This window comes from Megalobrama amblycephala, linkage group LG16 (genome assembly GCF_018812025.1).
Source record: "Megalobrama amblycephala isolate DHTTF-2021 linkage group LG16, ASM1881202v1, whole genome shotgun sequence".
Classification (NCBI taxonomy): Eukaryota; Metazoa; Chordata; class Actinopteri; order Cypriniformes; family Xenocyprididae; genus Megalobrama; species Megalobrama amblycephala.
In genome coordinates this window covers 40,553,389-40,566,709 of record NC_063059.1, presented here as the reverse complement: position 1 = coordinate 40,566,709, position 13,321 = coordinate 40,553,389, and the positions used below count along the sequence as shown (strand labels likewise).

The window sequence follows — 13,321 nt, the reverse complement described above, 5'->3', positions numbered from 1 at the left end:
CACGTGGAGACCCCGCTTCTCTCACGAGCCAAATGTCATAAAGCAGTAAAACAGCAACTCGTATATATTAACCGGGGAATAAAAGGAATATGTGAAAACCTTTTTAGAGAGCCGAACGCTGAGGAGAAACTGATCCAGAAAAGAACTGATGCATTTATGGCATAGTTTTATGTCATAAGATCAGAGGAGCATGCAACAAAACATCTGAGCACAAATACCATTTCATACTGTACTTGTAAAGTTTGCTATCCGGTTCTATTCTACACAGTATGCATACATTATATGCATGATACGTGCTTACAGACCGTACACACACATTTCTGTTGCACTATTTTTATTCTAGCCTACTGCATGTAATTGTAGCTCTTATGTGGTGCACGCAAGAGAAAGCCAGGAGAAGAGAACAGAAGGAGAGGGAAGGAGTGAGCACTAACCCCTGAAGACCATGTTTCTGTATCTGTAAAGAACGCACGCGAACCCTTAGGGAGGACGCGCTCTTGAGTTCAGAAACACAGACCCAGCGCACTGGAACGGAACGGAACGCGGTCGCTAGGGCGTTGCTATGATGTTCGCTTCCAGTCAAAAGTGTCGCGTGTCTGTGTTCTAATTCTGTAGACGTGGCTCGGGCCAATGCGGGTCTGTTGGAATTTGTTTCGCCTGATTTATCATCCAGCTGATGATCCCCAAGTAAAGTCATGTGTAGTAAAGACTCCTGATTTGAGGAATCATTTAAAGGTGCTCTATGTGTTTTTGACTGTACTAAAGCATAAAAATACCATAATATGTTTGCAGCTATTTATTAAACATGCTCAGTTTACATATTTGTTTCTCTGAAAACCATTGCTACAGCCAGTTATTTTACTTTGAAATTTGCGGAATTTCTGTTTTTGTTTTAGTCTGCACAAGATGGCACGTTACCAATTTACCCAATATTATTTCACCACCCCGGGTTGCCAGTCGGCGGAAAACACATGCAGCGAATTGCAGCCATGGAAGCCAGCGAACAAACTGGGTCAGAGATCGCAGATTCTACCCGACCTAAAAAGTCTCAGCATCCATCTAAAAATCTCTATGAACGAGAGCATATTAAAACGTGATATCAACACATCATAAATCAACTAATTATCTTACAGTGTGCAAGTCTCCTCGCCTTCCAATGTGAATTGAGTTCGCTCCTGTTGCGTGTCTTCAAACTGGCAACCCGCAAGAGTCTGAGGAGGAGGGGGCGGGGCAAACAATATTTTGAATTTGGACTGCAGTACCCATTTCAACCACTAGAACCACCTTTAAGTCTGGAGCACAAATGAGTTACACGCTTAAAGGGTTACTTCACCCAAAAATGAAATTTCTGTCATTTATTACTCACCCTCGTGTCATTCTAAACCCGTAAGACCTTCGTTCATCTTTGGAACACAAATTAAGATATTTTTGATGAAATCAAAGACTATAGATATAGAAAGATGGTTCACTTCTATTATTAGTTATGAATGGAAGAAACTGCAACGCGCAATATGGCGGAACACGTCCCGCCTTCTAAGTAAAAGAGTCAATCGCTGATTGATAAAGTCATTGCGTCATTGCAGCTGCCATTAGAAGCTCTCGAGAGTCTCTCGCTTAGGACTGCACATGCGCATTAGCTCGTCTAGCCTGAAAAATAACATTTGTAATGTTATTTGTGCATAAGAAACAACATTTATGGGACAGCTCATGTCAGATTTTGTTGCTGATTTGAAATATGTTATTTAATTGTGAGTTCGCCAAGCAGTTTTTGAGTAATAATAATGTTATGAAGCGACGAGAATACTTTGTGCGCAAAAGCAAAACAAAAATAACGACTTCAACAATTTCTTCTCTACCCTGTCAGTCTCCTACGCAGTTGATGCAGTGCAGCGCTTCCGTGTTTACGTCTGAACGCCGGCTCAGTATTGGCCGGCGCTGTTCACCATGACAGGAGCCGGCCAATACAATAGTTGCATCCCAAATGGCACACTTACACATATGTACTTATGCACTATGTACTCATCTGTGTAGTGTGTGAATTTGATAAGGTTATTTTGTCATTTAACATTGGAGACTGATAGCCCCTCCTTTTCCAATATGTGATTAAAGCTGCGACAGTTGAGTGCGTGAAGTGTTCATCATTTCTTCGTTTTTTCCATTAATTTAGTGCATCGTCCAGGTATTTAAAGTGCACTTTTTCTTTTTGGAAATGTCAGTGTAAACACACTACTTGCACTATTTATACTTAAAAACATCATAGAATAGAGCATAAGTATGCAAATTGGGATGCACCTAGGCTGCGTTGCACTCCTTCACTCGGTAACTTCCCTCCATCTCATGGACTAGGATGTGCATCATTGCTTACGTTGCATGAGTGCCCACTCGTGCATAAGGTTTAACTGTAACGCACTAAACCCTTGATCACTTGGAATTCACTATGGCTGATTTATTATTTAAAGGTGCCCTAGAACCAGTTTTTACAAGATGTAATATAAGTCTAAGGTGTCCCCTGAATGTGTCTGTGAAGTTTCAGCTCAAAATACCCCATAGATTTTTTTAATTAATTTTTTTAACCGCCTATTTTGGGGCATCATTAACTATGCACCAATTCAGGCTGCGGCCCCTTTAAATCCATGCGCTCCCCGCCCCCCGAGCTCTTGATTATAATACATTGCATTTACAAAGTTCAGCTAATATAACCCTCAAATGGATCTTTACAAGATGTTCATCATTCATGCTGCATGCATGCATCGATTCCTGTGAGTACAGTATTTATTTGGACGTTTACATTTGATTCTGAATGAGTTTGATAGTGCTTCGTGGCTAAAGCTAACATTACACACTGTTGGAGAGATTTATAAAGAATGAAGTTGTGTTTATGAATTATACAGACTGCAAGTGTTTAAAAATGAAAATAGCGATGGCTCTTGTCTTAACAGTACATTAGCAACATGCTAACAAAACATTTAGAAAGACAATTCACAAATATCACCAAAAATATCATGTAATCATGGATCATGTCAGTTATTATTGCTCCATCTGCCATTTTTCGTTGTTGTTCTTGCTTGCTTACCTAGTCTGATGATTCAGCTGTGTACATCCAGACGTTAATACTGGCTGCCCTTGTGTAATGCCTTGAACATGGGCTGGCATATGCAAATATTGGGGTCATACATATTAATGATCCCGACTGTTACGCAACAGTCGGTATTATGTTAAGATTCGCCTGATCTTCGGAGGTCTTTTAAACAAATGAGATTCACACAAGAAGGAAGAAACAATGGAGTTTGAGACTCACTGTATGTCATTTCCATGTACTGAACTCTTGTTATTCAACTATGCCAAGGTAAATTCAATTTTTGATTCTTGGGCACCTTTAAACCCCCTTTTTACTTATGAATTTGTTTAATGCAACATTCTATATGCTTATAAGTTGTTAGAGAAAATATATACAATTCTATAGATGAGCTGATGGAACGAAAATAGTAAACATTGAAAAATCAATAGTATAAAATTTGACTGTGAACATAAGGTAGCTACAAGTATTATGCAATTTAATCTCAACATAATTAATATATTATACGCTATTATGTGATTAATTATCAAAATAATTAATACATCATACATTTCAGTTAAGCACGATCTGCTGTGACGTCACAATCGAGTTGAAATGTGAGCTGCTTGAGTAGACTCTGTCAAAATCGAGTAAACTTCTCTGGTCCACTTGATGAAGAGGAACACACTTCAAAATGGCGGCGGGAAGTGCTTAGGGAAGTTCGCGAGTGCGTGTCTAAAGTGGAGTGGATCGTTCTGACGTAGAACATGGAATGTGTCTTCAAAGTAAACTGCGTAGGAGACTCACAGGGTAGAGAAGATATTGTTGAAGTTGTTATTTCTGTTTTGTTTTGGCGCACAAAAAGCATTCTCGTCGCTTCATAACATTAAGGTTGAACCATTGACTATTTCTGGACCTTGAATGTGGTAATTTCGTTGCTCTCAATGAGAGATAAAAAAAACAAACAAATCTTAATTTGTGTTCTGAAGATGAATGAATCGTTGGAACGACATGAGGGTGAGTAATTAATGACAGAAATGTCATTTTTGGGTGAACTAACCCTAAGTTGAATTGGTATGGTAAGGGGATTGTTTAAATATATAGAGCAGTGGTACTTGCCTTAGCAAACACAGCTAAAAAGCGAAGACCTCTGAGGCAAAGAGCGCAGAGTGAGCGCGCATCTCTCTCTCTCTCTCCCGCGCGCGCTCTCTCTCTTTCTCTCTTTCTCTCTCGCGCGTTCAGATTCTTCTTCTCTCTCTCCAGTGGATACTGCGGGGAACACACGGATTGCCAGTAGGATGGATTGCTGAAACTCCCTTTGCGAGATTATCCATTTATTTCTTTTCATTTCCCTTCCGCCACACTATCTCGTCTCCATCCATCCATCCATGTGTCCGGACGGGTTCTGATTCGGACAGAATGCGGATCCTGGTGTTGATTCCGCTGCTGTGGGGACTCAGTGAAGGGGCTTTTCCCAGCAGTGTCCAAATCGGTGAGTTACACTTCTAACATGACAGACACTTTATTAATCCCACGAGGAATATAGCACTGCAACAGATACAATGTACAGCAGTGCATTTATAATATATACACACACAAGTAGCTTATACAAATACAGTGAGTCTTAAAATAGGGATGTTAAAGGCTATTTAAAATCATACCAACCTAAAGAACCCTGTATGCTGAAATGGCTCTTTGTGTTGGGGTTTTCACTCTTGCTCTGTTCACCTTATTGGACCCTAAAAAGCTGCTTTTGAGCACCACACTGGGTTGTTTTGCCATTTACAAGCCAATAATGTATGATCAAAGGACCAAATATAAAAGTTTGGTCAGTGAAAACCTCATATTGGTTGAGCACTGCTCTTAAAATTTGGGGATGGACACGTCGCTCAATGCCTTTTATATACAAAGCACCCTAACCTGGTGCTATTTTCCCTTAAATGTGATACTGAATGGGTTTACAGTTGTAGTTTAGCATGCATGAGTTGTGCTGGTGTGTGTGTGGTCATCATGATGAAGACTGTGGTCTAAGTGCATGTTTTCTCCATCAGTTCAGGGCATCACTGCAGTATTCTGGATGACCTCTTCCCAATCAAAGTTTCACCATATTTGCAGATTAATATCAACAAACCACTGTGCATGCCCACCCACCCCTCTCTCTCTCTCTCTCTCTCTCTCGCTTGCACACACACACACACAGTTCCCTCTCTTTTTGCAGGATGTGTCTTGTGTGTGTGTTCAGTCACTGCATTGCTCATTGAGATGGAGAGTCTCACGCCATAATGAGATGCAGCCGCTGACTTGTGCGCCTTTGACAGCACTGCCGATAAAGTTAATACGCTAAATACGGACACACACATTCACTCGAGGAGATGCACTAATGACATTTACATACCGCTGCAATGCAAATGCACAGTGCTTGTGTTGTTCCTCGCGCATAAAAGCACGTTGTGGGATCTCAAACGGCAGTTGAGCCAAAATGTCTATCAAAAAGAGAGAATAATTAGAGAGGATGTGATGAAACGGAACGTGACACTGGCCCTGCCAAGTGCAGACGTGTCTGCTCTAGTGACACCAACAACAAATGCGATCTTCCGCACAGATCATTTCCATGATTAAAGGGATAGTTCACCCAGAAATTAACATTTAACTCACCTTCATGTTGTTCCAAACCTAAATGGCTTTCTTTAATCTGTGGAGCACAAAATGAGATGTTTAGCAGGATGTTCACACTGCTCTGTTTTGAGCTCCATGAGAACAGCAGTCCACTTTTTCCTGGTTTTTATTTTTACTTACTTCTGTTGTATTGTCTCATCCTTTTCACACCGACTACTCGCACAGTAAAATCTGAAATCATTTAAAAAAAAGTCAAATTCACATAATAGGTTGATTGTTATACACCGATCAGGCATCACATTATGAGCTCTGACAGGTGAAGTGAATAACACTGATCATCTCTTCATCACGGCACCTGTTAGTGGATATATTAGGCAGCAAGTGAACATTTTGTCCTCAAAGTTCATGTGTTAGAAGCAGGAAAAATGGGCAAGCGTAAGGATTTGAGCGAGTTTGACAAGGGCCAAATTGTGATGGCTAGACGACTGGGTCAGAGCATCTCCAAAACTGCAGCTCTTGTGGGGTGTTCCCGGTCTGCAGTGGTCAGTATCTATCAAAAGTGCTCCAAGGAAGGAACAGTGTTGAACCGGAGACAGGGTCATGGGCTCATTGATGCACGTGGGGAGCGAAGGCTGGCCGGTGTGGTCCGATCCAACAGACGAGCTACTGTAGCTCAAACTTGCTCAAGAAGTTAATGCTGGTTATATGATTTGACAAAAAAATAAAATCTTGATTGTTTCAGAACGATTGACTGATTCATGATTTAGGTTTTTTTTAATGTTTAACTAGTCATCTTGAAACTTAACAACAATAGCTTATGATTCAAGTAACATTTTCTTTATTAACCATCTGGATAAAAAAATATATATATATTCTAAGTGCAGCACACCTGAAGTGATCAACATGGTGTAAATGTTAAACAAATGTCTTATTATTTGTTTAATATCTTTGCAGAAAATATGCATTAAATATGAAGGCAAATGTACAAACTTATCTTAAACATATCATATATACTCAGAAATAATTTAAAATAATATTTTTAGCCAAAATGTAATAGAAATAAATAACACCAGTAATATGCTATTATTAAAGGTGCAATATGTAATGTTTTTGCAGTAAAATATCCAAAAACCACTAGGCCAGTGTTATATATTTTGTTCACTTGAGTACTTACAATATCCCAAATGTTTGCAACTATTTGTAAATCGTGAGAAAATTGCAATTTTAACCAATTTTAACCAAGGCTCCGGGACGTGTGAGGAGTCGCCTGTCAATCGCGTCATACCCGCGTTACCCTCGGTTTCCGGTTTTATTTTGTAGAAACCATGGAAACACCAAAGATGCTTTAATATATAAATGTTTTGATAGACAAGGGAACAACTGTTTGGATACGTTTATAGACAGAAAACTAATTATTGTTATATAGCTCAACACATTTAGTCTTATTGTTTAAATCTAATTTTCTTGATTTTTTGCGAGTACCATGCTTTACCATGCCTCAGAGAAAAACACTATTTTGTGAAGTAGCTAACATAGCATAATCAGATGCAGCTTTATTTTTAGTAACAGTAATACAGCATTTTCTCCATCATACAATACGTTTTAAAATTAATTGCATGCCATTTATCAACACAAGCCATCCAGCATTTAATATGATATTGTAAAATCGATCTATCTTACTGCAGTGTGTAACAGTGTCTCACAGCAGCCGCCGAGCGAACGCACAGAGTTACGTTATAACATCATTTTCAACACTCTCAAATGTATCTAATATGATAAACAGAGCTGCGTTACCTCATACTCATGACCGGAAAAGCAGAAGCGGCGCCGACGACTGTGTCATAATAAAAGTCCCGCTGCTCGTGAGGCGTGTGTTGATCAATCGCTCCAGCTCCTCGTTCAGCTCCACAACACTCGCTCCTGCTCTGCTTCACACTACAGTAACGTTAATAATCACATCATGAACATGATTTCTTCCTGAGTCCAATCCCGATTCTTTTCCACCGGCTGTGAGGTGAAGACCACATGTCCCAAGATTCAACGCTCAAACTTGGTGTCATCAAGCTACGCCTTTGTTTTGAATAGGCCTCTAGCGACCTCTAGCGGACAGAAAATATTACATAGTGCACCTTTAACAGCAAATGCTTTGTAAACAGAAATTACAGCAGCTTTCAGCCTGTCACCATCATGCAAACATGAAATATCAAACATAAAGTAGTTCTTTACAGGTTTTTGCATGCCATTGCACTATTTTTCCTATTGTTTTTATGTTTAGCGGACGTGTTTGGGTGTTGCGCTCGTGTCTTTTGCAGCGTCTCACCCATGAAATGGCACCCAAAAACACGGCGGTCAGGTTAAAAAAAGTTAATCTTGCATTTAATAACTTTGATGAGAAATAAAAACCCGCCCTGTCCAGCTATGATCAGCTGTTCTGCTGAGCTTTCGATGTTGTTACGGAAAGGCCGAAGCTTATTGGTTGGCTCTGGTCACATGACCTGCGGTGCGCTTGCGGCATTCTAAAAAAGTTGAGATGTTTTCAAGACTAGCGATGTGTTCTACGTTCATAGAGCGTCACACGAGAGCAGTTAATCAGGCAAGCCATCATGAGGTCGGATCATTTTCTTCTCTTAATGGTTATCATTGCTGTATTGTCAACATGTGTGATTGTTAGCTAACATTTTTATACATGTGGAGTATAAAAATCTTAAAATTTTTACCCCTACCCTTAAACCTACCAGCAAAGCTTTCCCTAATCTTACCCGTATCCCACCTCAATAGCAGCAAAAGTGATTTGCAATTCAATATGAACCCAATAATTACATTGTACTTATTTTTTGATGTAAGTACATAGTAGTTAAGGCCACTTAGTATAAAGTGGACCGATTATTGAAACGATTTTAGAGCCGAGATGATCCATAGAGTGCAACAGTCTGGTTCCGGAAGTAAAATTTTCCATTCTCCATTCATTTTCTCCATAGGGAAATAGATTTTTAATGATGACTTATAAATCTTTAAAGACAGTCCTACTGTGAGCTACGAGGTTGTTAATCAATAGTATAAACTTCATTATTTCATTATTTCAGCCTAGTTTTAAAATAATCACGTTTAACAGCAGAAATCATGGTGAAGAACTACATTACCCATAATGCTGTACAGAAAATATGCCAATCAGATTTGCAAAATGCCCAAAAGATCTCTGTAGCTCCGCCCACTCCCATGAAACACTGAAAATGTGTAACTTAAAATAGATATTTTTATATATAATCAACATTTTTAAATGTGTAGTTTTATATTTCTCCACTTTCTTTATTCGATTACGCTGCTTGCAAAGCTTCATGGGATTGTAGTTCTTTCCCTCGCTAAAGCCGTTAAGTTCACAGACTTGTAGTTTTTAATGTTATGATTCACCTCGTAGCTGGTTGGTTTGGTTCATGGCTTATAAAGCTTTAACAAAGACTTCCCGAAAATCCCTATGGGAGAAATGAATGGAAAAAATACTTCCGGAACCAACAGCTTTTGCACTCTATAGTGAAAGAAAAGCAGAAATGAATACAGAATTTTCCATTTTAAGGTGAACTTTTCCTTTGAGAAACAGTTGCAGTCACTCACTCTTTCTTCCTCTCACTCTTTCCAGGTGGGTTGTTTATAAGAAACACGGATCAAGAGTATACAGCTTTCCGCTTGGCCATATTTCTCCACAACACGAGTCCAAACGCCACGGAAGCCCCATTCAACCTGGTTCCACACGTGGACAACATCGAGACGGCCAACAGCTTTGCTGTCACCAATGCCTGTGAGTGAAAGATGTCAAACGTCACAGTCAGAGAAAATGAATAGAGTGTGTTTTGATTCACTGCACTTTCTCAAGTCAGCCATCAGTAGTTTGACTTCCTGAAGAGCGAAACAAATTTGTTTGAGTGGCCCGGCATGTCAACTTCTGACTCAAGCAGTGAACTGAGTTTGAGGGCGGGACTATCTGTTTGACTGGCCAATGGCAGATGAGGTGGGAGTATCTGAGATTATGTGCATGCTGTGGGAATGACACAACGCAGCTTTAAACAGCAAATTTGCCATTCATTCTCCACTCTTGAGCAGCTTTCAGCACGCTTTGGTACACATCTGTCTGTCTCTGGCCTTGTTAGGGTGGTTGTCGGTCGATTTCTTTTCAGTTGCCTGCAGTTCAAGCAGAAATGTTCTCTATGCTTGAGCATTACAAGTGTACAGCCTGTTCATATACTTAACGTGCATTTTTGAGTAGTGTAAAAACCTCAGCAATCCACAGAGATCTTAAAGCCTTTTCCAATTAACGTAATCCACTTTATTCAACATGAAAATGTGCATCAGACTCCTGTACGCAGCCGTGCTCCACTGGGAGTCTATGGCTCATACCTGTATCTCTGATTGATTTTAGTGCAGTAGCGATCAATGTTGATAGGACAGCAGGCACGCCGTGCTTCACTGGATGTCTATGAGAGCATCGGAAAAACATCGAATTGGACATCAAGCTTTTAATGGATGTGTTTATGTTAGCCTGACTTTTCTGTATGATGATTGTGTGAGCTTTGAGTTGGGCAGGCTTATTTTAAATCTGCTTTCTTGACTACTGGCTTTTGAAAATATTGTACAAACAGATCTGACACTGCTCAGCTATTTCCATGAAGTAATTAGTTTGAGGAGCAGTCTTAAAGAAGCAATATCACAGAAAGATTAAGCACACATTATGACTTCTTCACCACTAGTGGCATCAGATTGCAGGTTTATTTTAGTATTATTTATAGTTTTTATTAATATTATCATTAGCTTAATATTTTCATTTGAATTTTAGTTCAATTTTATTATAATTCAGTGCTTTTGTAATTTTTAGGTAGCACTTTATTTTACAGTCCTGTTCCCCATGTACATACTATGTACTTATTATAGTAATTGCATTAACAGGGTACTAAACCTGAACCAACCCCTAAACCTAACCTTAACCCATGTGGTTACCTTATATTTCCAGTACTTTCTTAGGTAAGTACACTGCAAGTACACATAAGTGCACATACTGTAAAATAAGTGCAACCCATTTTTATTTTTAAATATTACTGTTATTTCAGTTTGAGTTTGAGTTTTTATTTAGTTATTTTATTTATTTATTTATTTATTTATTTTATTTATTAATTTTTATTTATTTATTTTTTATTTATTTTATTTATTTATTTACAATAAGTAATTTTAGTGCTTCCTACACAACCTAAACTTATTTCAGTTAGTTGGCAAGGCAATATTTCTCTTTTTTTTAATTTTTTAATATTTATAATTAATTTTATTTCAGGCAAAAAAAAATGTTTTTAATAGTTTTATTTAACGGCTTAACATAGCAAAACGACAGTAGAGAAATATCCTTTTTTCCGTATTATGATATATATTGAAAAAGAAAAATGTAGGGTGGGGACTTTCTTTTATGCATCGAATGTTTATTGGCTGTTGAGATGTGGGCGTGGCACTCAAAAGTACATGCAAATGAAGGGGTGGGGTTTTAGCAGACTAACTGATTGGAGAATCCTGCATACGTCACCAGAGAGAAGTTTTTACCAGAAGGTCCAGTTGTGACATTACCTTAACACAATACAAGGACCGAACATTTTCAAAAATGTCAAACATGTGGATAGTTAAATTGTCCAGATGCAAGTCTAATTTCATTCCGATTTCAAAAGAAACCACAGACCAAAATGCAGATCCAAAGAACCTTACAGCAAGGCTGATTATGATTTGACTTTTTTAACTTTAGTTAGTGTGTAATGTTGCTGTTTGAGCATAAACAACATCTGCAAAGTTACGACGCTCAAAGTTCAATGCAAAGAGAGATATTTTCTTTTACAGAAATCACTGTTTAGGGATTTTGTCACCCGGGTTGGTGACATCACAAACCCTAAAATTTACATAAACCCCGCCCCCGAGAACACACAACAAAGGGGGCGGGGCCATGTTGGGCTGCTTTAGAGAAGAGGAAGAGTTGTTGTAGTAGAGTGTTGTTGTCATGCCGTCATTTTACACCGGACTGCTTCACAAACGAGGGTCAATTCAACACAAAAGATGAACATGACGGCACATGCTAGTGGATGAGTTGAATCAACTCCACAGCAACTACATCAATTTATCCACTAACCATTCAGAAACGTCTAAAAGTTGTAACTTCTTCCTGAGTCTCTCCATCAGTGTCGACTCCGGTTTGAACAATGTAAGGCTGAACACCGTTACTGACAATCCTCATTTTGGCTGCGTGAGATTCTCCAGCTTTGTTGTTGTTGAGCTGTTAAAGCTCCGCCCTCTTCTGGAGCAGCAGCTCATTTGCATTTAAAGGGACACACACAAAAACGGCGTGTTTTTGCTCAAATTTGACAAGCCATAATAAATGATCTGTGGGGGATTTTGAGCTGAAACTTCACACACACATTCTGGAGACACCAGAGACGACTTATGGAACCACTGAAGAACCTCTATGTGTGTTTTCAGAGCAGGAGTCAGACAGGGACCAACAGAGTCGAGTCAATCCCAGTTTAACCCCTCTCCCGCTGGGCAGCAACCTCTTGCACTCTTGCGCACTGGACGCCCAGCCTGAGTCTGCAGAATCTGCTGCTGTCTTGATGCAGCAATGTGTGTGTGTGTGTGTGTGTGTGTGTGTGTTATCTCTGCCCTGGCTGCCTTCCAGCTCTTTTAGCCCTCATCAGCTGCGGAATACTGACAGCTTTGGGAATGAGGTGTGTGTGTGTGTGTGTGTGTGTGAGAGAGAGATAGATGGAGAGAAAGAGGGAGAGAGGTGAAGTTAATCGTTTCCCGCTCGTCTCCTCAGGCTGCAGGAGAGAATAAGGAGTGGAAAGGGTTTTCTCTTTTATCCTAACACACCTTTATCTGAGCACTTAAAAGCAGCGAGCAAAATCAATCTCTGAATGAGTTTCAGCTGAGAGAGGGAACGCATGATGAATGGAATCAGGAGATGGAGGGATTTATTTAATGAAAGGGGAGGAATGAAGAAATTACGGGAATGATATGTTGTCAAATGCATGGCACAGACGGAGAAACACAGGGAAAGGGAGGGAGGAGATAAAAGAGAAACGGGAGAGAGAGATAAATGGATGGGTGTGTCGTGACCTTTGTGCAGCAGTAAATGTTTAGAGAAAACACACACTGAGAGAGAGAGAGAGATGAAGAGACTAAAAGATAAAGGAAAACAGAAGCAACAGACTGATGGATGAGACAGAAAAAAGGATGTATTGATGAATGGAGTAAATGGACGGATGAACAGAACGACAGATAGATAGATAGATAGATAGATAGATAGATAGATAGATAGATAGATAGATAGGTGGATATGTCTGTCTGTCACACACACACACACACACACACACACACACACACACACACACACACACACCTGCGAGCCGCAGAACTAATTTTGACTCAAATAAAACTTCAAGACCTTATGAGGCTCTTTTGTCAGGGAATCATCATCATCATCATCTCGATGAGCATCACAAACATCCAATAAGCCACCACAGCACATACACACAATCTCGACCTGCCCGCAGCTGTGTGTGTGTGTGTGTGTGTGTGTGTGTGTGTGTAGGTTAAACTTCATGTCTGCTGAATCACACAGCCAGGAGCTGAACT

General features: G+C 39.6%; 1 protein-coding gene and 1 long non-coding RNA gene across 7 annotated transcripts in view; one reads left to right on the top strand and one right to left on the bottom strand.

Moving 5' to 3' along the window:
* The first annotated feature begins 4,179 nt into the window (after positions 1-4,179).
* The window catches only part of gria4a (glutamate receptor, ionotropic, AMPA 4a), a 108,775-nt gene continuing 99,633 nt past the window's right edge, over positions 4,180-13,321 (top strand). For all 6 annotated transcript variants that reach the window (XR_007180373.1, XR_007180372.1, XM_048160884.1 and 3 more), the window contains exons 1-2: positions 4,180-4,547; positions 9,306-9,464. Coding sequence is in view for 4 of the 6 variants with exons in the window: in XM_048160884.1 (XP_048016841.1) it covers positions 4,475-4,547; positions 9,306-9,464 (232 nt within the window). In the remaining 2 variants the exon portion in view is untranslated. The remainder of the gene's footprint in view (positions 4,548-9,305; positions 9,465-13,321) is intronic.
* Positions 4,477-5,913, bottom strand: LOC125248774. Its single transcript, XR_007180375.1, has 4 exons — positions 5,852-5,913; positions 5,711-5,747; positions 5,451-5,538; positions 4,477-4,603 (listed from the first exon to the last, which is right to left on the bottom strand). It is a non-coding gene; the product is annotated as an uncharacterized LOC125248774 (long non-coding RNA).